This window comes from Toxotes jaculatrix, chromosome 6 (assembly GCF_017976425.1).
Source record: "Toxotes jaculatrix isolate fToxJac2 chromosome 6, fToxJac2.pri, whole genome shotgun sequence".
Taxonomy (NCBI): Eukaryota; Metazoa; Chordata; class Actinopteri; family Toxotidae; genus Toxotes; species Toxotes jaculatrix.
In genome coordinates this window covers 15,824,896-15,847,617 of record NC_054399.1, presented here as the reverse complement: position 1 = coordinate 15,847,617, position 22,722 = coordinate 15,824,896, and the positions used below count along the sequence as shown (strand labels likewise).

The following is a 22,722-nucleotide window of genomic DNA, read 5'->3' as shown; positions in this document are numbered from 1 at the left end:
AAATGAGAATCATTAGGCTTTATCCTCTGGAAAACATAAATGTCTAAATGGCAGTTCATGGCAAATCATCTGCCAACTGTTGGTATTTCAGTCTGGATCAAAGTGACACTGCCTCCCCTACAGCCATGAAAGACATTTCTAAAACAGCAAAAAGAATAATAACCAGCACAGTATGGTACTTTTTAAAAGCTTAGAAAATGTAGGTGTAAACTGCCAAATTTACACACTGAAACCTTGACACAGAGAATGATGAACCGCATGTATTTACAGTAGCCATAAAAACCCATTAACACTTCGATGAAAACAGGAAAATTACAGTAGTTTACACAGCCAACCTCTGACTTAGATGCCTCCACCTATGTTACCCTCTTTGATCAGAGAGTGGATGCCTCAGGGAAACGACGCTGCTTTCTAGGTTAAAGTGCAAGCTAGAGAATTGGATTGTAAAAAAAAAAAAAAAAAAAGGCAACAGGTCTCAAAGCGAACAAGAACTCAAGGATACAGATGCTGTGTGAGTGTGGAATCTGGGTAAAAGGTCAGTGTGATGGAAGTCAGTGAATGGAGTATCAACCTTTGAATTGTAAATAAACAGCTGCTTTAATTAATCCCCAATGACATCAGTGTATGAAGCTGTATACAAGCTCTGCCTTTCACACACTTTTCTTCTCTGCCAAATGTCATGAACAGTCTCCTTTAGATGCTAAAAAAAAGTCGGGCCAAAACAGAAGACTAAATGAAAAAGTCAACAAAATAAATAAAACCATGGTATTTTTTTTAAAAGGTTCACTGGTCATACATGTCCTTTGGTTGAAAATAAATATAAAAAAATATTGATTCTACTTTCACTGACTGGAGTTAAGCTATTTAAGTAAATAGAAATGTAAAATGTTGTCTTATCACTTAACATTCCAAAATGAGCCACTTAAGTGAAAAAGTTAAAACTGTGAAAAACAAGTAGACCGGTATACATGAAGCTGCAGTCTGTAGCCATTAGCTTAGCTTAGCATAGCATAAAGACTGGAAACGGGGAAACCTGGCTCTGTCCAAAGGTTATAAAATACAACTACAGCACATCTAAAAGCCACTGATTACACATTGCATTTCATTAGTTTAAACCATAGGAAAACAGAGGTGTAAAAGCAACATGTGGTTTTACAGAGCAATATGTGCCAGATTATTTCTTGGCTCAGTCACTACACTTGACCAAGAAAAAGTTCAGTCCACCACCTAGTTGTCACTTGTTGGTTTTCATGTGGATTAAACAAAAGAGAAATAACATGTTAGTGGCTGTTTAAGGTTTTTATGCTAAGATAACAAGCTGCTGACTGTGGCTTCACATTTACTGTACAGACAAGTTAACACACTGATCTGATTAATACTGGAACTGTATTTTAGTTTTGGGAAATGAAATTGGTGGAAACAATGAAACAACGATAAAGAATCAGAATGTCACAATGTCCCTGCAAAAAAGAACAAATCCTGTAAAATGAAAAGGGGATTAATAGACTTAAAATTTCAAAAACACAGAAACTGTTTTTTAGAAATCATTACCAGCTCTCAAATTGCTGAAACAGTTATAGAGATAAAAACAAAAAAAAATCCTAAACTGAGGAACAGGCAATAAAGTTTCACCAATGTCTGACTAAAAAAAAAAACACAAAATGTTTAGTGTGGTGATGCAAATATTGTAAATCAATACTTCTGCTGCAGTGGCTCTGATTATCAAATCCTGGCCTCTTTATGTCTAATTTTAGTTTCTCTGTTTACAGTTTTATTTTCCCCTGTTGTCTCTGTGAATTTCTTCAGTTTGTTATTTGAGGTTATTGAAAATTCCGACACAAACACTCAAAGTTAAAAGATCACAGTATTAAGTTAAAAATAATTTCTGATCTCTGACCCAGCTGCAGCATTTCTGGATGTTTTTGTCACTCTGGGTTCAGTTTGGGTCTCGCTCTCTGGCTGTGCATGTCTGATCCCAAACAGACTGAGGGGGTATTCTCTGGCCCTGAGAGGCTGATGCAACATACCAGGCACGTGACAACGCCCTCACCTTTCACACACTAACCCACTGGTGCCTAAAAACACAGTCTGCCCCCACCTCTCCACCCCTCAGTGGAAGCTCATGTACTGTACATGTGCAGATCGGGTGGCCTGTTGTGTTTTTGCAATCTGCACAGTTACAGTGCCCTCAGTTCAGGACAACAATTCAGGAATCTGTTTGTGTTTGAGGATGAAAGTTGTCTTCACCTAAAGTTACAGTGTGATGTGTTTTTATATGATGTGTTAATTTTATGGTATTTTTAGCTGCTATTATATGCAGAGTTCAATGTTTGTTTAATTTTAGGAAATACGCTTTAGCAGCTCAATGCTCCACTATGTTCACCGGTTCGTTTCTAACTCTGTCTGTCTACAGTTTGGTGTTAAGGAGGTCGTTTAACACATGGGTTGAAAACAGTTTAGAATCACATTCTTACACAAACACTCAGCTCCTCCAGAGTATAAGCCTCCTGGTTTGCATGATTTTCGTCTGGCTTGGATACAGCCTCATTTACACGTGGAACATTGTGTTCTGATACAGCTGAGTGTAGGAGGGAAAACCACCTCATCTAGCTGATTCTGGATGGAGCTGCAGACACAATGCTTGGCCTCACGTCACCAGAGAACACTCAGCTTCGAGGAATACGTGCAGAACAGCAGCCTGCTGCACAGATACGTGCACTGGATCACTAGCTGCCAGGAACCATGTTCCTTACAATGTGAAAATAAAACTTCCCCCTGGTATCTGCAGTGTCATGTCTGTGTGCAGAGCTCAGATCTGGACAGCATGAAAGATGATCAAATAAAAGATCTGAACATGTGAAAATCTGGCAGCTATTTTAGGAACACAAACAAACATGACATCAGGTATCCTGTCTCATATTTCAGCAACCTGTCAATGTTTGTTTTAGTTTTATCTTACTGTACTTTGTAACTGTGCAAAATGCACTGCAAATACAGTTCCTCTTTAGCTGTCTGGTTTCATTCTGAGCTACTGTATTTTTTTTGTTCGTTCTACAGATAAATCTCTCAGCTGTTTGAAAATGTCTCCAACTCACCAGCTCTCCCCTTAAGAGTCAGAGGCTGAGAGTAATTACTAATGACTGAAGAGGAATTTGATTTTTCTTTCAGTTTTAGCTCCTAAAAATAGAGGTATTACTATGATTTTGTGTAACAGGGTGTTACTCAGTGACTACAATCAAACATTAATGACAATTATCTTTTTCTTTAGTTGACATTTGTTGTCATTCAGCTCAACAACTATGAAATGGACTGTCATGACATTTGGTGCAAACATTCGTGTTCTCCCTAGGATGAACTGCAAGACCTATGATGATACAATGAGCTTTTTATTTAGCACCAATTCTTTGGTTTTCAACCACATTCCTGCAAAACAAAATTACAACATCAGCTTCAGCTGTACTTTGTTAACATTTTCAGAATTTAATAATCTGCTAACTATTGTTTGGATTAATTGATTGACCATGTAGTCTTTAAAATGTCACCAAATAGTGTTAAAATGTCCCAAAAGCAAATAGTGACATAATAAAATTGGTTGTTTAGTCCAAAACCCAAAGATATTCAGTTTACTTTCATATTAGACAAAGCAGCAAACTTTCACAATTTAGGAGCTAAAACTGATGAATATTTAGCATCAACTTAATAATTGATGGATGATCAGAACAGCTGCAGATTCTTTTTGTATTGACTGACTAAATTAATAATAGAGTTATTTCATATGTTTCTGACATAAGATCAAGGGATAAATGGAACTCTGTATGTCCCCTGTTTTTATCTTATCTTTAATCTCTATTTAATCCACTTAGAAATGCTTCTTTGACAGAGTATACCAAAGTCACGGGCCGCTAGCACGTACTGTATGTGTGCGTTTCAGTGTTTGTCATCTGTACCTCATCAGTCTCCCACGTGCCTTGTGTCTGGGTGTGTGTGTGTGATTGTTGGAATTTGTAGTCAGGAATGAGTGTGTAAAAAGGCTGGAGGGTTGAACTTTCCCCTACTTCTCACAGTGTCTCCTTCATCTCTGAACGTTCTCCAGCATTCCTGATTCATGCTGAAGACACCCAGCAGCCGGACCACCCCTCTCACTGAGATAAACAACATCAAACTGTCAGTGTTTCAGTTTTAGAGGTGAAAAAATCTGACACCTGTGAGCAGGTTATTATTTCCCTGTTTTTTTTAACTGCATTTTCACACAAGAATTTAAAAAAAAAAAAACCTACACATAAACTCTTTCAGTATTGGATTAAATCTGTTTGGACAGAAAGCAAAAATACCAAATATTTTATAGTTGCAGCTTCTCAAATGTAAGAATTCACTGCTTTTCCTTCTCTTACACTACAGTCAACTAAATATTATTGTCTTTTTTCATGATATCGTTTTGTGGTCTTAGATATTGTCATCTCAAAGAATATTAAAAGTATTTTAGTAGCAACAACAAAGAGCAAAACTCATGACATGAAAGATATTTATACAAAATTATGATATTTTACTTATTTTACCAACAGAAAAGCCTAGAAAATGTGTATCACAGGAATAAAAATCTGATGCAGATTTCTGCTTTGGCAGAAAAGTTCAGTTTGAGCTTTGAATGTTTAACCAGTACTTCAGACCTTTCATTGCATCAGGGTCCAAGTCCTCACTATGAAAAACTTTCCACGCCTCCAACCCCCCCACACCCCAACACATCCCCACCTCCAAGCTCTAGCAGCCAATCAGAGGAGCCCTCTGCTGCAGCACTGAGCTATAAAAACCTAACAACGCTATTCAGCAGCACACAGCAGACAGAGAGCAGCATCAAAGCCAACATTCATATCTCAACAGACCACAGACTCTCTCCAGGCATAAAGATGAAGATGCCACAGCTCCTCATCCTTCTCTTGACCATTTTGATGCAGGTAGTAGTCGGTTTCCCCACTGACAGAAGAGCTCTGCCAGGCCGAGACAAGCTCGCTTCCTGGGACGACGTGAACGTGGTGGCTCATGGCCTCCTGCAGCTGGGCCAGGGTCTGAAGGAGCACGTGGACAAGACCAAAGCCCAGATGAGAGACGTCAATGCCAAACTCAGTGCCTTCAACAGCACGATGGCTGAGCTGGAGAGGAAGCAGCAGGAGCAAGATAAAGCTCTAAACGCCAGAGAAGCAGAGGTGGAGGAGAGGGAGAAGATAGCTGCAGAGCTGGCTGAAGAGGTGAGGGTGAAGGTGGAAGAGGTGAAGAAAGAGAGCGAGGACATCAGCTCCAGGATGGACAGACTGGAGGAGAAGGTGGAAGACGTGCTGACAGGGCCGAAACTGGACAGCAACAGCAGTGATCACTCAGGAGTCCCATTTATCCAGGTGAGAGGAAAATGAGAAACCTTTTTTCAACCACTTCAAAATTCTCCACTCTAGATGTTACAGTTGAAATAAAACTGCGAAGACACAATGAGGTGATGAAGCTGATGTGGGGTTTTTTTTCTGTTTCCAGAGGCTGGTCGCAGCTCAGAACAGACGAATTGACGAGCTGGTGGAGAAAATCAAGCAGCAACAAGGCAAACTGGAGAAGCAGAGTCTGCACCTGCAAGCACTGCAGAGCAAGGTGAGTTACACTGCATCAACATTCATATATAACATTTATGTAAAACTGTGGTACTTGACTGGACAGAGAAGAAGGGACTAGGATAATTCCTCTAACCGTAAGACTACCTAAATTTTGATGAGAATATGTAATTTTCTGGTTGGAGACAGAGATGATTTTAAAGTTCCGACTTTGTTCTGCGATTCCTTCAGGTCGCACATAAAAGAGTAAAATCACACAGACGGAGGGATGAAGAGACGGTGCTGAGAGGAGAGGCAGATCAGAGCAAAGACACATCAGGTAAGAAAACAAAATAATAATGCTGAGAAGACTAGTAGTTTTAGTTTTACTAGTAGCTGCTGTGACAGGTTTGAGCTTTTTAGTGTAAAAAACTGAAGCTGCTGTGCAGATGTTAACTGTGGAGGTGCAGCTCACCTCTCACTCACAGCAGGTCTTAAACCATCACTCAGCAGAAGGTAACCTTTGCCCTCGTTTCCTCTGGGAATTCCTTCATTAATGCAGAGGTCCACAAACGCAACTCATTCGTTAACTCAAATTCAAAAAAGAAAAAAACATCAACAGATGCCTGAAAAACACACACACACACACACAAATACTATGGGTCGCATTATATAAAACATCAAATGTGAATGAATTTGCGTCAGCCAGCAACAAAAAGCATTTACAGGATTTCCAGTGACATATGAATAACAAAGTTTACCTTTGCACCTGACTTTTGAATACCTGACTCACTGGCAGAGTAGCTCACACAGTCCAAAGATCAGAGAAATGAGGACAGCGGTTTAAAAAAAAAAAAAAAAAAACACGCCCTACTGTACTGTATGTTTGTAGGAAACTGCAAGCTTTGTTCTTAGCTTGCTTTAGACTCAAGGAAGGTAAATGACAGTATATACTAAAAACTCTAAACCACGACAAAGATGCACATATGCAGCTGGATTGAGATTCTGCAGCTGCAGTGTGAGCAAAAAACTCAGACCTGATTAACTGAATGAGCTCATCTTTTTTTTTCTCCTGTGTTCTGTTTTTCCCAGGTTCGGCCAGAGACTGTCACGATCTGTTTGTACAAGGGCAGCGAGCCAGCGGCATCTACACGATCCAACCAGAGAACTCCCAGCCCTTCAATGTCCTCTGTGAAATGACCTCAGGTGAGTCAACAGGAGCAATGCCTGAAGTCCTCTGTGTTAACAACATGGTTATAACACACAACTAACAGCACATAAGCAGAGCACAGAGCAGAGTTTCAGAGAGGAGTCCTCTTACTGACTTACTGGTTTTCCAATGCAGTATCACATTCTTCACAGGTCTTATTGTGTTTTCCGTCTTTGGCTCAACCTTTGCTCTGTTCTCTCTGCAGAAGGTGGATGGACCGTCATCCAGAAACGTCAAGATGGATCCCAGAACTTCAACCAGCTGTGGGAGAGCTATAAGAAAGGCTTCGGCAACCTGAATGGTGAGAATAGTTTACTCAAAATGTTCCAAGAAAGCAAACAAACAAAAACCCCCCAAAAATCTTCATCTCTTAAACTGATGCGTGATAATTAATCTTTGACCTTTCTTGTCCCTCAGGTGAGTTTTGGCTGGGCTTGGAGAAAATCCACTCCCTCTCCAAACAAGGCCAGTTTGTCCTGCAGGTGGAGCTCTCTGATCAGGCGGGAGAGCAGCCCACGGCTCATTATCAATTCCAGCTTGACGGTGAGGAGAAGAAGTTCGCACTCCACCTGGAGCAGGAGACATCATCTGGGGCTCAGGAGGCCATCATGACCACAGGAGCCTCTGGTCTTCCCTTCTCCACGGCCGACAGAGACAATGACCTTGCTGCAGATCTCAACTGTGCCGAGCTGCTCTCAGGTATGACTGCTTCTCTAAAACCCTCAATAAAGGGTCAGTTCATCCAAACCAGACAAAACATTTCTACCCATTGTCCTCAGCACATGAAAAAATAAAACTCTTAAGAAGAAAATAAAAGTTTGCAGCAGCAGCTTTAACAAAGACACTCTTTTGTTGCAGGTGGCTGGTGGTTCAGCAGTTGCGGTGAGTCAAACCTCAACGGCAAATATCCCAGAAGGCCGAGCCAGTTCAGGAGACACCAGTCCAGAAGACAAGCAATGTTTTCGACGTCCACAAAGGGACCAAACAACTCTCTGAAGACAACTCTCCTGAAGATCGCACCCGCCACAATAAAGCAATGAGCTGCTCGGCCTGTCTCAGAGAAAACAAAGTGTTTTCAGTTAAATGTTGAATTACTAAAGAACTGAAATCATCACACTCAGGCACAGTAATGATCTCTCCTGATGCTCTGATATTTCTATGCTATGCCATAGGATAACTAATGTCTCTGTGGACATGCTCAGTCATATTGACAGTCCTAACATTTTCCCCTTTATAAGGGTTTTATGTCTTAATCTTATTTTGTAATACTGGCTGTATTTGTTTTAATTACTTTGTACTTAAATAGTGTTCAGTTTCTTACTGTCAACATTTATACACTTTTACGTTTCACTTGTATGAAGTGGATGAAAATAAAGTTTTTGAAGGTTGAATCAATCTTGGCTCTTTACTCTTGTTTGAAGGTGACAGTGTGAACCGCACAAACACACAGCCATACATGAAGCTCAGAGTCACAATAAAATAAACAGAGACTTACAAAGTTGTCAGCATGTAGGGGTCACACTGAGCCCTCAGACACTGACACATACTGGCATGAGAATTTAAATATAGACTTTCATTCAATACATGCTTAAATTATTGGCATATAGAGATTCTACAGCCAATTCGAGGAATTGATGCGGGTTTAGGATAAATAAAAAAATTAAGTTTGCAATGATAAATTAATAAGTAATAAATATTCACTGGGGTTTAAATGGAGAAATTCCTTTCGTGGAAATTCATCTGGAAATCAATAATAACCTCAACACAACTAACTGAACTAACTAAAATAACACTGTCAGAACTTTGCCTCTATTTTTCCTGTAATTAGAACCAAACCACGTGGCTGTTTCCAGGAAACCTTTAGGAAATTATTAGGAAACAGAAACAGACATGTAAAGTAAAATCCAGTGGCACAATGTGCTGTATTCAAATGACTCTCCACAACAGTGAGATTTGAATTAATTTTGAATTAATTCTGAATTTTAGTGTTTACTGCACCTGAATTGGAGAGAATTTGCATCTTCCTGTGATTGACATGGGACAGCAGAGTTAACTTAAACGCCCTCAGTGGCTTCCAACAGTTTTTTAAAAAATATAACTAATTTTGGTTTTACATCTCAGGTTTCCTTCAACACTACTGCCCCCTGCTGGGGAAAATGATAAAACACATATACATCTATTCTCTGAACTACACCTCTGAAATAAGATAGAGCCTTATTTCCAAACAGTTTCACATTGTTACACACGTTAAATGGTTGTGTTGCATGAGTTCTACACAGGATACAATTCCTATAAACTCACATTTCTGGCAAACACATTTTTACTTATTCTTACTGCTGCTTTGATCTTAAACTTTAAATCACAGAAAAAAGGGCTGTATATAAGTTTTCTTGTTATTTGTCTCTGTCTGAACTGGGAGTCTGTGGATAGAGAGCAGTTATATGTACTGCAGACTGTCTGAGCTGAATGTATGATTTTTGGGTTAAAAAAGTAAAACTGACTTTAGTTTTAGCTTTAGTTTTAGGTTATGTTTTCACCTTCACCTTTATTGCTCACCAATTTACCACTGAAAAGCCTTTTAAAAATAATAAATTTCATGTGGTGGACAAGACTTTGAAAAAAGTTGTTCACTTCTGTTTTATTTCTTCAGTATCTGAGAGTACAGGTGATGGTAGCTCATCTTACAGATGGTCGTCAAACATGTAACAAGGCATTTTATTGTCGTAGGTCCTCACACAGATTCCCTGATATAAACTACACGAGCGGGTGCTCTTAAGCTCTTGAAAGGCACCTCAGACTGCCAGCAGAGTCAAACATCATCTCGTTCAGTTTGTTGGCACCAAGGCAAAATATGTAACATGTGCAAAAGTCTTCAGCAGCAGAAGAAAAAGAAGTTCCCGCAAAATCAGAGCAAGAGACAAACAGCAAGAGGTCACTACATATTTCCACCAGTTATGGATCCATAATAATCCATAAAAATATATTTTTTAATAATACACAATAAAAAAGTCACATTTAACTTTTTTTTTTTCTTGAAGATCTGCCAAAGTGTGACACACCACTTCTATAACAGCGCATGAAAGCACAAAATCAAAGCAAAACAAAAGTATGTGGTGAAGGGGGTTAAGAGCTTGTTTGTCTGATCTCATCGAGGTTCATGTTTGCTAACTTCACTCCAGTGTTTATTTATTGAATCAGGAAACCATTAAGAAAGTTAGTCCAAAAAAAAAAAAAGGGAATGGCACAAAAGAAAGCAAGTGCGAAATCGCTCAAAACAGCTTCAGCAAACTGGGCGCAGCAGCTCCACTTCTCTGTTTTTTTTTTGCATTGCTCAAAATCCTGTTCTGTTAAAGGTGCATTACGAAGCATTTTACAACATCAGTATTTATCACTCATGTTTTGATTCCACTGTCTGTCATCACTAGACTGGCTGACAGCATCAACCCTGCTTGTTCAGGGAGAACGGTGCCCTCTATTTGTTTGAAGCATTTATTTACTGATGCTAAAAAGCTACAGCACCTTTAAGACTGACGAACAACTCTTGAGGTGTGACGAGGTTTGGCTTGGCCTGCATTCAGCGTATAATAAAATATAGTGAAAGAGAAGGTGACGCAGGTTTAAATAAATGGAGGAATGTGGAGGAGGAGACAGGGAGAGGAGGGTTAGGAAGCAAGGAAGGAAAGGTCAGAGTGCAGAAAAGATTATCAGAGGTTCTGCTGGAGGAAGTGCAGCAGTGTAATCTCGTAATGTTCTCCAGACTCTGGACATCGGATGCTGTGTCGCTCATTAGGATAAACCTGGAAAAACCCCCAAAGAACATCTTCAGTCACAGTAAAGATTTCACATTTTACACCAGCTTAAAATCACCACACAGGAGTAAATCCTCCTACCTGTAGGTTGTATGGCTTCCCTGCCCGGATGAGTTGAGACACCAGGAAATTAGTGTGGAAAAAGTGCACATTCTCATCTAGAAACCCATGAAGGATCAGCAGTCTGTTGGGCCTGTGTTTAACACAGAGATAGATTTCTGAGTTTCTCTGCTCCTGTTCACATGTAAACATGTAGAAGTGAACTTAACTGTTGCTACAGTTAAAATAAAAACAAAATCAGAATCAGATTGTACTCTTCTACTCTACATCTACTGAATCTACCTTCTGTGCTATTCTGTGAAATGAACTGTGCTGAAACCATTTAAAGGACTAAAATGAAAATCTGTATTTTAACATGCTCTCACTCATTTGGGAGTTTGTTGACATGCAGGGCTACGGAACAAGCCTCATAACCCTTCTGGTTTTTTTCAGGAGTGTCCAAATATCGCTCTGTGTAGCCAGTGTCGTAGGCCATCCACAACGTCACCGGAGCTCCTGCTATGGCAACCTAAAAAGAAAAAAAAAACCCACCTGCTGTTGAAGGATCACTAAACATATTTTAAATCTCCATTTTAAGTCTCCCGCTTGTTCACTAACTGTAAATTCTCTAATAACACAGCATATGTTTGTGGTTTTGACCTTGAAGATGTCGGGTTTGTGGACGAGGCCCATGAGTGAGAGGAAGCCTCCGTAGGACCAGCCGTGGATGGCAACGCGACTCAGGTCCACAAACTTGTATTTGTCAGCTACGTAGTGCAAACCCTCCACCTGGTCCTCAATCTCCACCTGACCCTGGATGGAGGAAAAACAGAGATCCCTCACTTTTCCGTACAACATGCACACATGGAACTTTTTTCTAAAAACGATGTTTACAAAGTGATAAAATACAAAGAAATCAGGCTAAAAACTCAAACAATTTAAGTTACCACAACTTTTGACAACTGCCTCATTTATCAGGCAGTTGTCAAAAGTTAAGAGGGAAGAACTGCTCTCACTTCACCACTGTCCATGTTCATCTCTCTCAGTTCCTCTGACACACAGACAGATGCTTTGTGGAATAAATACCATTTTGTCCTTTACAGCTCCTTCAAACTGGAGTCCTCGCTGACAGGATCCCCGCCCGTCAATGACCAGCACAGCGTAGCCCAGAGACGCCAGAGTGCTCAACCGCAGATACTTCACTCCTTTGTAAGAGTTATTCACTAACTGCACCTGGAAGAAAAAAAAACAACAACAAGAAAACATGTTTACAGCAATGTTAGTTGATTGAAAAAAAGCAGGTAAGGGTCCATATCCTTTACTTAAGTAAAGAGAAATACTCTGCTACAAGTTCTGCATTCAAAATTTTACTTAAATCAAAGTACAAAAATATTAGAACCAAAAGTAAAAGTACCGTAGTAACCATATTATCTGGTGATCATTTTTACTGGAGTGAATTTGGTCACAAAAAGACAAATTCCTTATTGTTCTATAGCTTCCAACAAGAATCTAATTAAAGTGGAAGAGATCGAACCTGTGGACCGCCGTAAACAAAAACGACAGTGGGATGCTTCCTGCCAGGGACCAGGTTGTGTGGTTTGTACAACATGCCATACAACTCAAAGCCTGACTTCCCCATGAAGCTGAAGATTTCTGGAGGAGTGTAGTCGAATGGGAAACCTGGAAAAAACAAACAAACGAGACACAAGAAACTCAAGAAAAGAATTTCTTCATCTCACAGTTGTCAGACATTTCATCTGTCATAAACAAACCGGAAGGCTCCATCATGCTCGCCCAGAACTGCGGCTCTTTGTGCAGCGGATCACTGTCTGAGCCCATAAGTTTAAAGATGTGCACACAGGGAGCGGAGGTCAAGCTGCTGTAATGGCTGACAAACATGTCAAAGGTCTGTGTAAAAGAACAGAGAAAGACAAGTGCAAGTTAAAAAAGACACCTCCTTAGACCCTCGAATCGGTTTAGGATAAACTTCCAAAAAAACACTTTAACAAGAAAAAAAAAATGCAAGAAATCACAGAAAGAGCAACGAGGGAGGGATCCCTCTTCCAGGACAGAAGAGGGACTTTGTATTCAAAGACACAGCATCAGTTACAATTACACTGGTTTAAAACTTCAGGGGAAACTTCAGGGAAATACTGTAAATACTGTACTGTCACACACAGAGTTGTAAGTATGAGTGTGTGTTTTGATACCTGGCTCACAGAGCAACTGTGGGAGAATCCAGGCTTGGTGAGTCGGACGATTTCACCCGGCGTCTCGTAGCTGACCACATAAAGATGATGTTCCAGAGGAGAGTCTTTGGTTCCCTGGAAGTAAACCAGCTTTGTCGTCTCATCCACCCAAATCTGAGGACTGGACGAACGCTACACCAAACACCAGAGAACAAGAGCTGCTGTTGGTATATGTGTCAACACAAATATCAATAATTATAACACTGATGAGTGTTTGAGCTGGTTTGTTAGTGCTGCATTGGACCAATGACACCATAGAAATGCCTTACCTTTGCTCCGTGATTGGCCAGAACCTCCCACTCCCCACTGGTTATTGTCACCTCCTCTTTGACCGGACACTTGAAATCATCTGCTGACACAGGAGCAAAATTGTCAAGTATGTGGACTGACTGAAAATCCAGTTGACTTTTGTTACTCTTTACTTCAACTCTGCCTGATTAATATTCATAAGAAGTGTATAAACATTTAATAAATGACACTACACTGTAGTGTACACTCATGCTGTGGATAGCCATGAGTGTAGGCTGCTGGATAAACACATAATGAAAGACAATTTAGTAAAACACTGCTGTAGTAATATAAAACACGTCTTGAGTTCATTAATAAACCCAGTAAGAACTATGGGTTTTATAGTTTGTTTCGTCTCTTTCATTAATTCCATATAGCTCAACAATGACTCTGACACCAGCCTGTGTTCTCTATATTCTGTTACCTTCAGAGTGTGTGTAGCCTTTGGCCCAGTGATAGCTGCCCTGCTGTAACACTGAGGTGATCTTATACAGGTGGCAAAAGCCTGTTTTGGACTCGTTTACTGTGATGAAGGTGATCTCATCATCACTGGCTTGGATGAAAGGATGGAAGATGTCATGGACCTATAGGACACACAAGAGAGGATTCAAAGAACAAATCACCGATACACAATGTTACAGCTGTTTTCACAGATTTGTTTGTGTGGGAACTTGTGTGCGACTCCATTTTTCCACAGGAAATATTTTTATGGAGAGGTGAAACTATAACTGCAGCTCGCACTGATCAGAAAAGCTGAATCAGACATGAGGGGAAAACTAAACAGATCCAGAGACAGTTGTGGTGTTGAGCCTCACATTGATCCAAATGTCGCTGGTCTCTTGGTAGATGATGAAGGGATGGACTGTGTCTCCGAGGGCCTCCAGGCTCTCTCGTCTGCTGGTCTCGTCCTGATGTGCAGGGATGAAGAGCGCTGGAGGCAGCAGGACCAGCTGGAGATGCTGCTGTCGTCGGTCCATCATGACCGCCCAAGCACTGACACGGAGAGAGAGGGAGAGAAGGAGGAGAGCTGAGATGAGTGGGAATGTGTGTGGTGTATAGACACCATGTTAACTACTGTCTGGGTGTTTCTGAAGCTTGGGGAAGTTTAAAGGTTAAGGGGTGTTCTGTTATTCCCACCTCCTAGAAAAGAAACTTACTATCGGCCATCCCTTGTCCATCCGGCTCTGGTGATGTATTCGGCATTGGGGAACAGGCTGGTGAAGGGAACAGGCAGTTCCTTTTCTTGTGTGCTGACAATCTGAGGGAGAAAAAAAAAACACCAGGCTGACTACAGCACAGACCACTTCAGTGTGTTGTTCACTGTGGGTGGATTAATACAGCATCAACGTGTTGGGATGTTCTGTGGACGCGCACTCACTTTGCCGAGATTATCTGTCCTGATTTCTGCTATTTTGAGAGTAATATCTGGATTCTTGCTGCCTGGAAATAAATAAAACTGGGTTACATTTCAAAATATTAACAAGATTTGTCTAAAATTATTGATGTAAACCCATGGAAGGGACATGTGAAAAATAGCACAGTAAAAAAAAAAAAAAACCCATCCCTGGCAGTGTTAAGTGTCATCGTTTACTGACACAGGAAACAAAAACACATTTACTATGGGCTACAAATAACATTTCACAATCAATTATTCTGCAGATTTTTTTTTCTAGATTAATCAAAAAATCAAAAATGCCTTCTACAACTTCTCACAGTCCAAGGTGATAATGAGAAGCTGTGACCATCCAATGTTTGACATTTTTGCTTAACAAAATTACTAAAACAATTATTCAGTTTTAAACAATAGTTTTTAGTCAACTAATTGATTAATCAACAAATTGTTGCAGCTCTACATTCATATTACGTGTATAGTTCTTAAGTAAACATGTTGACTCTTTGTCCGAAGAAATAAAACACAGAACAAGTACATTAGATATAAATACTGAGGTTTTCAGTGCCTGCATACCTGCACGTGGGTATCTGTAAACATCTGTCTTACGCTCCTCCAGAGCCGGAGATGGGACATGGATGATCTCAACTTCAGACTCGTCCACCTCCTCATATAAAATCTGTAAAGTCTTACCACCATCTGATTCTGAGCCAGACAAATGACCAGTAAAGGACTTAGGTATTATTGTTATTATTGCATGTTTTTTTAAATCATGTAATAACCAATATTAATATGATTCATGTTATGATTCTTGTTGATAATATGCCTTCTTGTAAAGTCAACAATGTATTACTCCCTCACCTTCTCGAGCAGCTGGTGACCACCAGTATCCAGTGAAGCGATCAAACTCTTCCTGTGTGACAAAAGTGGCGACACCAGCAGATCTGGGGTCCTCTTTAGGGTTATCACTACCTAAAATGAAAACACAGACAGAAAAAGAAAATACTATGGAAAAAATTCAGAGCATCAGGTAAGACTGAGTCCGTGAACACGTTTCATTTCTGACCTTTGTGGCAGAAGGTGAGCCTCCTCTCTTCACCCGTCTCGATGCTGGTCACCCAAATGTCGTTGCTATTGATGAAGCCGATAACATTGGGGTCCCCAGGGCAGATCTTGGGGTCCATGCGTGTGCCTGAACTCTGGCTCTTAATCTCTACAGGATTCATGGGAGAAGTCTGCACAAACACACAAAGTGAACAGTGGACAACTTAGGTCACAGCTGCCGTGGTTCAACACTTCATTAACAATGGTAAAGAAGTAAAAAAGGACAATCCATCTTTTAAAAGTTCTTTAAAAAATCTAAAAACAACAATTTCAAATGTATATAGATGAATACATGGTTGTTTTCCACAGCTCATGAAAAGTTGATGTTTTAGATGTTTTTAAATGATTTTCAAAGGACAACACAGAAACACATACCACAAACTAACAATCTTGATAAGCATCCTCTTTACTTGGTTTTTACCAAATTGTGAGGAGAGATGAAACAATTAGCTGACTGACAGAAAATTTACCAGCAACAGCTCTGATGATCAATTAATACGTTCAGGATACAATGGGTGAGAGCACGAGTACTGCCAACCTTTTAACGTTAAATGTAACTATTCATATTCTTACTGGGGAACTCAACAGAGACCCAAAAGTGACTTTAAAAAGGCAGAAATCTCAGAAATGCCCCTGGCTAGAAATTGTTGAGGGACTGGCCTAATCAGAAACCCTATCAACCCCTGCAGGTCTGTAATAATCAGTCTTAGACAGTAATTCTTACTTAACTGTCCTTTAACTCACAATGAAGCTGTTGTTTCCACCGTCACGGCAGTAGTACAGACTGCTGTTGGCCTGGAACAGGAAGAGGCCGCTGGGTCGGTGGTAGTCATAAGAGGTGATGCCAGACACCCCCAAGCGCTTCCTCTCTCGCAGTAGCTCCTCCTCCCGGGAGAAGCCCCCGTGGTGTGGGCTAGCCTGAGGTCATGGGTGACAGGAGGACACACAACGTGACAAGGCTGGCCGAGCAAGGTCAAGGTCAAAGACAGTTTGTTCAGGGCATGGAAAAAAAACAAACAGTGAGAAAACATTAACATACTAAATTAAAGGGAGAAACACCAGATACCAACAAACAGAACCACCTATCTCCTCTATTCAGAGGTAATAACTTCTGTTTATGAAACCAATACAACCCAGTATAACAGTTAAATAACAATGAACATTAATTCATTGAATAAAAGGGGAAATTTGCAACAGTATTTTTAAGCTCTATGATAGAAAGACACCATCACGAGGCACAGGTTCACAATCATCCTTTAAACAATTAAATATCTTGTGGGAACAAGATGGGTGTGGAGGAAGAGGATGAAGAATCCTCCTCACCTGAAAGTGATCTAGCATTGGTTTCCATGACAAAACTAGGAGGGCATCTTTGCGGATCTTCTTGGGTATGTCTGAGTAGAGTAACGCATTTTCTCTGCTGGCGTAAGGCATTCCTATGAGAACAGAAAGAGAAAAAACACTGTGAGCCCAGGCAAAGCTGACCTGTCATGTTGTAGATGAGTTTAGGTCCGACTAGTGTTTGGAACAGCAGCAGCGATTTACACAAGATTCTTACAGAGGACTTTCAGGGCATGCAGTACAACCTCTGGAGCTGGCTGCAGCAGCTGCTCATAGGTGCAAACTTAGAAATAAGTGCGTACTTAGTGGAATTTTACACATCACTAAATTAAAAAAAATCACACAAACTAGTTCTTACCTATCGATTAGCTGTTACTAAATATTTACACCCAGCAACTGTTCAGTGTAAATAACTAGCGAACTGAACATAACGTTAGCTCACTAATATCTGACCTGTTGAGAGTGGAGAATAAAGGAGATAATAATGTATACAGTTGACATGTGTTGAATAATTTAAAAAATAATTTCACAAGAATAAGACATCATACCTCTAAATATGAACCGCTATGGCAATAATATTTGACTACGGTAAATGATTAAATAATGTCACTATCAGATATTCCCCGCTTATTAGAAACACTGTGGACATTATCGACTTTGAAACATATTTATCCATGAATGCGGATGTAAATAAAACAAATACCAATATTTACAAAAGATACATCTTCACACCTCTAAAAACTACTAGCAACTGACTTACACAATTACACGTACAAGTTTTTACCTGCTAAGATATTCCCTCAGTTTTAATGGTGCCACCTGATTTAGTAAATCACTACTTTGAAACTAGCTAGAGGTTATTAAGAACTTAGGAAGTCCCTCACACACAAAGGTAGTAATGCATAAATGAATAACTGGTGGAGCACATCCTGGTGACCATAGTGGAGGTCCTCAGCAGTGACTGTTTGAATGAAGTAATGGTTTCTGCGCTGCTTCTGACTGAGAACTGATCATGTCATCACTTGTCCAATGAGTGTGTTTCCATGCCCTTAAGAAACCTGGTTATTGACATTTTTCTGCAGTAACCGACAGATGTAAGGAAGGAAGCAAGACATGGTATTGTAACACAGCTGCATTTCTGCTGTATAACCCTGATGTCCTATGCATGTATTACCATGTAAGCGCATTTCCTAACAGGGTACGTCCAAGCAGTGTGTGCATATATATAACTTCACATGTAGTTTGTAAAAGTAATAGGTCATTTCTAAAATGAAGATACATTTGTATCTGTGGGAAACCTCTGTAACCAGATTCTGTTCTGTCTCTGCACCAGAAAAAGGAAAAAAAAATTTTTACTAATACATTAATGGACAGATTAAAAAATCTGAACTGATCTTTGGCATCAGTGCATCTAAAAACTGGCTTAGCTTCCTCCAGTCCTTGTTTGATGGTTGAACACTGGTGCAGAATGGCAACTTTAAGAAAAAAAAAACATTACTTTTTTTATTCTGACATCCAAAGAAAGAGCATACATTTTCTGCTATAAAATGCTACAGTACTGTAACCATGCAGTCCACAGGAGAAAGAAAAACACTTCATTTAAAAGCTGTCTTAGCTTAACAATAATACAAGAAGAGGAGAGTCATGAAGTCAGTGAACTGATGTAATCATGTCACTTACACAGCAGTATTTATCTAAGGTTTGCTAACATTAGCTGCCACATGCTATCAGTCATACCAGACCAAGTGAGGGTGGAGCAGCAAAATCCCTGAGTGTGCTGAACTTTTCATTTGCAAAAAGAAGACTGGGCAACAATTGTCGCCATCATGGGACGACGGCTTGTATGGTCAACAAGCGAGCTACCATGAGTACAGGTTTTACAGGTTCTGTGTAGAGCACACAACAGAGCCTGACGCGGCTCTGGAGATAATATCAAACACCAGATCTCACAGCTTGAGACAAAGCAGCAAAATGAGCAACAAAGCGAAATGACTGAGTTTCAATTTTTCTCCAACACATATCGACTAGATTCACTGCAGATCTTTGGATTTCAAATGAGCTTGAAAACAGCTGCAGGCTCTGACTCAGCAACTGTAGCCACAGACCATTCACAGAAGCACGCTAAGTGGCTAACAGGAAGCATCTGAATCTGTAGGTCAAACAGTCAACGCCCGCTAAAAGCACCTGGATTTTCTTTATTTTTCAACATTTACTGCAGAAAGTGAGATTACGTGCCTGAAAATCAATACATTTTTCAACAACTGTGACAGATCCCCGGTGTCAGTACCCCCTGGCTCACCAAGGTAATAGATGCGGTGGGAGTGCGGGCTGGCCTCGTCCTTCTGGATGAACTGGAAGTCATGTGGCGCCTTGTTGATGACCACGCCGGTGTTCTTGCGGCTGTTGTGGATGATCTTCCTCAGGCCATCCCATGTATGCTTCTCCACGTGGAACTGGGTGGGATTCACGTCCTCCATCTCCACCACCTCCGTGCTGTCCGAGAGCTCGTCCACCCCCGTCATACCTGCCAGTGCTGATCTGACGCTGAATGACAAATATAAGTACATTTCTGACGGAGGATAGACAGAAAGGTAACCTGTGAAGTTTTCTTTTTTGAAACACACAAAAGTAGTGTTTACACTCAGTGTTTCTCACCAGAACGCAACGTATCCTTGAGGTTTCGTAAATGTGCACAATACATTTACTTTCTCATAAAACATTTGCAAAGTTAATTTTATGAATATTTTAAAACCAGGGCTTATTCAAAACTTTTACTCACTAGAAGTCTTCTTCTTTTTGCCTTTACTGACACACTGCTACACTTTGTGTATTACCACCACTGTATTACCACTTGTAACTGGAGACAGCAGAGTGTATGTTGTTGACCGTGTGTGTTCAACTATGAATGCAAGATTCAAGCAAAATGAGGGCCCACTCTCCATAAAAACACCGCTGGTAGGTACAAGTGGTCAAAAACTCCCAAGACATTCCAGCTGACATCGGACGGCTGATTAATTTTAATCTAACCATAAAATCTAGTTGTCTTATGATAGTAAAATGTATGAAATTTTTGGCAGTCCACTGGTTCTGCCACTGGCAGCAGTCTACTTTCCTTACTTAAAAAAACAAAACACACACAAAATCTCATTACACTAATACATTTTCTAGTCATTAAAATGAAAATGACAACAGTGTCCGATAACCAGTTTTGGCTTTAAGGGCATAATCTAACAAACAGAACTTAACTTTTAAGGCAGGAAAAAAAAAACACTGGAAAAATCATACTTTGGTTAAAAATTTTCATTTATCAAAACAAATGAAAAAAGAAACTGAATGTGGTTCAGATGACTGTGAGTGAAAAAGTTACCATACCTTTCTTGGCCGTCTTCTGTTTTGTCTTCGATTTTCAGTCTCTTTACTCTGTGCATTAACCGTTCAACAACCCTGGACCAGACCTGACACCCTGTAGAAAAACAGGTAAAGATGTGAGAAGTGAAGATGTGAAACAGAGAGGTTTGTTTCAAGACCTTAACATGGCAGCACCTGGTCTAACTGACAAATAACTTAAACAGACCTGCATTAGTAAAAAAAAAAACTAGATCTCGCCCTACGCTAAGCTCAATGCTATAAACAGTGAAACCGTTACTGAGGTGGTGGCCCCAATCAGGGCAGACGTCTTTTTGCTGCTTCATCGAGGAGCTGCTGTCCGTCAGCCGACCACCGCCACACTTCCAGCTGTGTGTCCCTGAAACAAAATCTCACTCTGTGTGGGTGTGTGTGACTCAGCTGCATGACTGCACTTCAATGTCTGTGTCATAACCGTGGCAAATGTTGCACAGTTACTCCACATTTTACTGGAGGCTGTATGCTGTAAGCTGTTGAGGAGGCTGTTTTGTTGCCTAGGGCCTAAACGAACTGCAAATTCTACAGAAGCTCATTCCCAGGAAACACTCCAGCATCTCCCTCTGTCAAACCAAAACATGTGGCACAAGAACAAATGCCATGTTTGAAAATTTGACAAGTTGAATGGAGTTTATGAATAATAATTCAGGGAAACAGGACTCAAATATTTATATAAAACATCCTTGGAAATCATTAATGATGTTTGAATGTGTTTTCTGAGCAGCCTTTGTGTTTCAAAGAGAAATAAAAATGTACTTTGAGAACAAGATAAATCATCATGTTAACTTCTATCTTTGGTTGTTTTTTTGCACCATGTGGTTACTGATCAAATTCAAATCAAAGAATTTATGAGATTACTTATCTCAAAATAACTGATAGTGAGAGCAGGCTTATTCTAATTCTGCCTTCCTTTTTTTTTTGCTGAAAGGTACAGATTGATTTTAAGAAGAACAACTAAAACGTGTTTCAAATCAAAAAGATAAAGTACAAGTCCTTGAACTGTGTACAGGGTGAATCACTGTTCAAAACTCCTAGTTTATTCTTCTGCAGCCTGTACCCAACAACTGTAGTGCTATGTGTGTCTATTTTCTGTTTCTGTTCCTGCAAAACCTGCAGGCTCTTGGTACACAATTAGACACTGCTGCTGTTTTATCATGAACTCATCAAATGGTGCCCTATATCATGCTATATAGGAAGCTGAGCAGGGGTGGAGGAAATGATCAGACCCTATACTGAAGTAAAAATACACTGTAAAAATATTTGTTGCATGCAAAACGCCTACATTCAAAATGTTACTTAACCAAAAGTAGTTTAGAATAAACTGGAAAAAGTGCGGAAGTATTAAAGTACAAGTACTCAGTGCAGAAAAATTGCCCCTGTGACTAATATATTGCACATAGCATTAATAGATTATTGTTAGCCCATGCACTAATGCCTAAGCAGCATTTTATTGTTGTAGTTGGTGGAACTAAATCTTAACCATTTTGTATGGAACTGTGACTAATGATTATTTTCTTGATTAATCGACTGATTGGTTTGGAAAAAATCATAAAGTAGACTGAAGTAATCATCCTACTGACAAACTAATTCAAACTTGCAGCATTTCATATGTTTTGTATCCAACCATCTTGGTTTTTTAAAAGTCACTAAAGCCATCATTAAATGTAGTAGAGATATGAAAAAGCACGGAAAGAAAACATTCAGCATCTAATTGTGGTATTTTTGACACTGATTTTAAACATACATATCTCTGGCGCCGCGCTGTTTGTTGGTAGACAAGGCAGGTCGTTTAGTATTCATGCAAAATCAGTTTTTTGTGTGAAACACTTCCACTGTTTCTGTTTTGACACATCAGCTGAGGAAGCTAAAGGGTCCGACAGCTTAAGTCCGGACAGAAAACATCTGGCTGAGTGTGTCCTACCCCACAAACCTGACAAACACTCATCAAACTGCATTCAATTAAAACCATCTGTGTCACTGCATTTTGCTTTAATGCTACCATGTTAGCTGTCCGTTAAACGGGGACTGGCGACTCGAAAGCTACGTACCACAACGGCACTTGTACACGGGAACAACTCAAAACAGCAAAGCACTCATCCATCTTTAGCTTACACTTTCTGCCCAAAGACCGTGAAAGACTTTCTCCTCGAAGAAACGCCTGTGTTGAAGACAGCGGTCAGGGTCTGATTAGATAGCAGAAGTCAACTACTTTCAAAGACAGCAGGTAATTAGCTTGATGCTAATATGCTAACAACGAGGAAGTGGCTTGTGGAATCAAACGTTACAAGAGTACAACCTTTACCCCGGATGTGAACCGGCA

General features: G+C 40.1%; 2 protein-coding genes across 4 annotated transcripts; one reads left to right on the top strand and one right to left on the bottom strand.

Annotated features, from left to right (window-relative positions):
• Positions 1–4,843: 4,843 nt before the first annotated feature.
• On the top strand, positions 4,844–8,169 carry LOC121183947 (angiopoietin-related protein 4-like). Its single transcript, XM_041041285.1, has 7 exons — positions 4,844–5,390; positions 5,521–5,631; positions 5,823–5,910; positions 6,663–6,776; positions 6,986–7,081; positions 7,198–7,479; positions 7,639–8,169. The coding sequence occupies exons 1-7, from the start codon at positions 4,905–4,907 to the stop codon at positions 7,818–7,820; spliced, it is 1,359 nt and encodes a 452-aa protein (XP_040897219.1). The 5' UTR covers positions 4,844–4,904; the 3' UTR covers positions 7,821–8,169.
• Positions 8,170–10,030: 1,861 nt separating this feature from the next.
• On the bottom strand, positions 10,031–22,674 carry LOC121183620 (dipeptidyl peptidase 9-like). Of its 3 annotated transcripts, none has more exons than XM_041040768.1 (21): positions 22,451–22,674; positions 20,373–20,463; positions 19,300–19,544; positions 16,983–17,095; positions 16,404–16,577; positions 15,622–15,790; positions 15,417–15,527; positions 15,132–15,260; positions 14,544–14,605; positions 14,323–14,423; positions 13,981–14,158; positions 13,590–13,749; positions 13,147–13,229; positions 12,839–13,009; positions 12,401–12,536; positions 12,163–12,308; positions 11,715–11,861; positions 11,289–11,441; positions 11,015–11,157; positions 10,671–10,782; positions 10,031–10,577 (listed from the first exon to the last, which is right to left on the bottom strand). In XM_041040768.1, exons 2-21 carry the CDS (start codon positions 20,426–20,428, stop codon positions 10,485–10,487), a joined length of 2,682 nt encoding a protein of 893 aa, XP_040896702.1. In that variant the 5' UTR covers positions 20,429–20,463; positions 22,451–22,674; the 3' UTR covers positions 10,031–10,484. The 3 variants fall into 3 exon arrangements, with proteins under 3 accessions (XP_040896702.1, XP_040896701.1, XP_040896703.1); XM_041040767.1 differs by having other exon boundaries at positions 22,515–22,674; XM_041040769.1 differs by having other exon boundaries at positions 13,147–13,226; positions 22,515–22,674.
• Positions 22,675–22,722: the final 48 nt, after the last annotated feature.